Consider the following 2,463-nt stretch of genomic DNA (forward strand, 5'->3'; position numbering starts at 1 on the left):
TGCTGAAATCGCAGTTCTCATTCCACAGCCGACCGTCTAAAGACGAGAATTAAGACCGAGAGAGTCAGTTGTGTGGTCGAAGACAAATCGCGCTGTTTTTGTGCTGCTGAGCATATTTATTTATCGCTAATATGTTTTGCACTGAACAATGCAAATCACATATCTGCAAGTTTGACCTAACTTACGAGCGAGGAAAATTATCTCCGGGCCGATCATATTCAATTTACCCATGAAAGCGCTAATGTAAAGTTTTAAGTTAACTCGGAAAACACTTTTCTCGCTGGTTTTGATGTGAGCCCGATTTCCTGCCGAAAACCTGGCGGCAAGGTTGTGAAAGATTAATTAAAAGCATATAAAGTGATAATAGCGTTCGGGGAAATAATAACTTAAATCACAAAGCTACTTTGATGTGGCGTTATTCCATCAAGAGCACCTAAACGCTTGAGCCAAAAAGCTTCAGCTTGACATTTCGAGTCACTGACGGTCCATCCTACTAATTAAATGGGCCGCCTTACCAGGTATCAGGATCCACATGGTCTAATTGTCTTTATAAGGTGCAATTAATTTTATATCAACAATTTATAATATGAGAGCGCCAGGTTTAAGTTCTGCTAGATTCGGCCCTGCTTGACGAGCTTTTCACCGCTTCATGACCATCGAACGGATATGAACGATAGAGGGGGCTCGCATACAATTGCCACAGTAATATACATCATTTGAAAGGCATTATTAAGCCATATGGCCGGCTATAGGGCGATTGTTCAGGTGCTATTATGCTATCGTAGCATAATAGCACCTGAACAATCGCCCTAGAAATCGTAAAGTAGTATTTATTTCTTAACCAAAAAACGGGGTACGGAGAAATCACCAAGTCACTCCAGGCCTGCGCTCTTGTAAGCGCTTGCTTTAGACTTTAGTTAGGCCCTTACATCTTCGTGGGGGCACAAAAAGTGAGAAAACTTTGTTTAAGGCTGCTTCGATCGATAACTCGAACAAAGGATTTGATTTTCGGAGAGTGGTTAAGCCTACTCCCATTACGTGATGTTCTGAGGTGTCTCGCAAACAATACTCCCATATCGGCTCGATACCACCCTCATTCTTTGCATGTTTACACGGTTTGTATGTTGCTCTAGCGGATCTTGATGTGGTATTTGCAGCATTAATCGAGCCAATGCTAAGTTGGTTTGAAACAAAGATTTTTTTATGGGATTGTACTTGTAAGCACCACAGGGTGTGTAGCCACCTATCCGTTCACGCGGAGTATATTAGTGCCCAAAACATGACGCACGACGAGCGGGTGATAGCCCGTGGGACGAATTGATCTAATGCGTGAAGAAGTGGCACATTCTCTTGATGGTGGCAATGAATTGTCGAGCACTAGTGTAGAAACTAAGCAGTAGCCTTCTGCTCATCGAAGTCATTGAAGTCCTCTTGAATACGATATTAGCTTTCGTTCGTTTGGCTCTAAATATTGATCATGTTGCTGATGAGTCACACAAGAGGGTGTGACGCTCAATATAAAGACCACCCTGACCGCCAAATTTCGCACTTTCCCACCTGCAGAGCGTTACAAGCTTTGTCAGCGAGTGTGTCTCCTTACAAACCGTATCGTGTGCATTTATTGTATTGTGGTTTACCCGTCAAGCAAATCAGCGGATTTTATCCAGAGTGACGAACTCGCAAAGTCGAAACGGCAGTGTACCCCCTGCTGAAACTGTAAATGCCTCCTTGTTCGCATAGGGTCTCCGTACAGATATGGCTCACACCAAGACCTATTAATAGTCCTACATCTTTTTAAGGATGCGGTTGGTACTAACGCGAATGTGAAGGACCACCAATTGCGAGGGATGATTGGAGCGCTAATGGCGGAGGAGCTTTGAACTTTCATGCGAAATTTCTCCTCAGCCAAGTTTAAATGTTAATGTTTTCGTTGCCAAGCAGCACCGTGATACCTACAGATTTTTTACCTGTAGCAAGACCAAACATCTTTGCTCTGCCTATCCCGTCTCTCACACTTAAGAATTGTGAGACATGAAGCTCTCACGCAGAGTCGACCGACACGCTCCTCGCGGGAAACGTCAAGATAAAAGCAAGAAAGCTCTCATCACTCGTAAAAAAGGGACAGTAAGTTAGCTTGCCGAATGCGGACACCATAATTGTGCATCTTGCGGTGAATCAACCAGTTTAAAGTGCCCAATGCTGTCCAATCCTATTTTGACGCAATTTCTGAAGAGTCTGGTGATTTCTGTGGCGCGGGTTTTAAGTGCAAATACTGTACAAGACAAAAGGTGAGCACCTCGGTTACGGCGCAGTAAGCTGAGGTCGTTATGTGCTAATAAAAATTGCGAACAAAGTGGTAAGAGTTAATGTGCGAACGTGTGAAACTAGCTACGGCTGGTCTCGCAGCTCCAACACTTTATAAGCCGCATTGGATTTGTGATTGTTTACATGACGCGCTCGGCA

General features: G+C 43.9%; 1 protein-coding gene across 1 annotated transcript; it reads left to right on the forward strand.

Annotated features, from left to right (window-relative positions):
* Positions 1–1,477: 1,477 nt before the first annotated feature.
* PHALS_03590 (uncharacterized protein) lies at positions 1,478–1,880 on the forward strand (the record flags this gene model as incomplete). The annotated part of the gene is made up of 2 exons (XM_024717829.1): positions 1,478–1,668; positions 1,754–1,880. The coding sequence occupies 2 exons, from the start codon at positions 1,478–1,480 to the stop codon at positions 1,878–1,880; spliced, it is 318 nt and encodes a 105-aa protein (XP_024583289.1).
* Between the last annotated feature and the right edge of the window lie 583 nt (positions 1,881–2,463).

The sequence above is a fragment of the Plasmopara halstedii genome, assembly GCF_900000015.1.
Source record: "Plasmopara halstedii genome assembly, contig: Scaffold_2386, whole genome shotgun sequence".
In the NCBI taxonomy this organism is placed as follows: Eukaryota; Oomycota; class Peronosporomycetes; order Peronosporales; family Peronosporaceae; genus Plasmopara; species Plasmopara halstedii.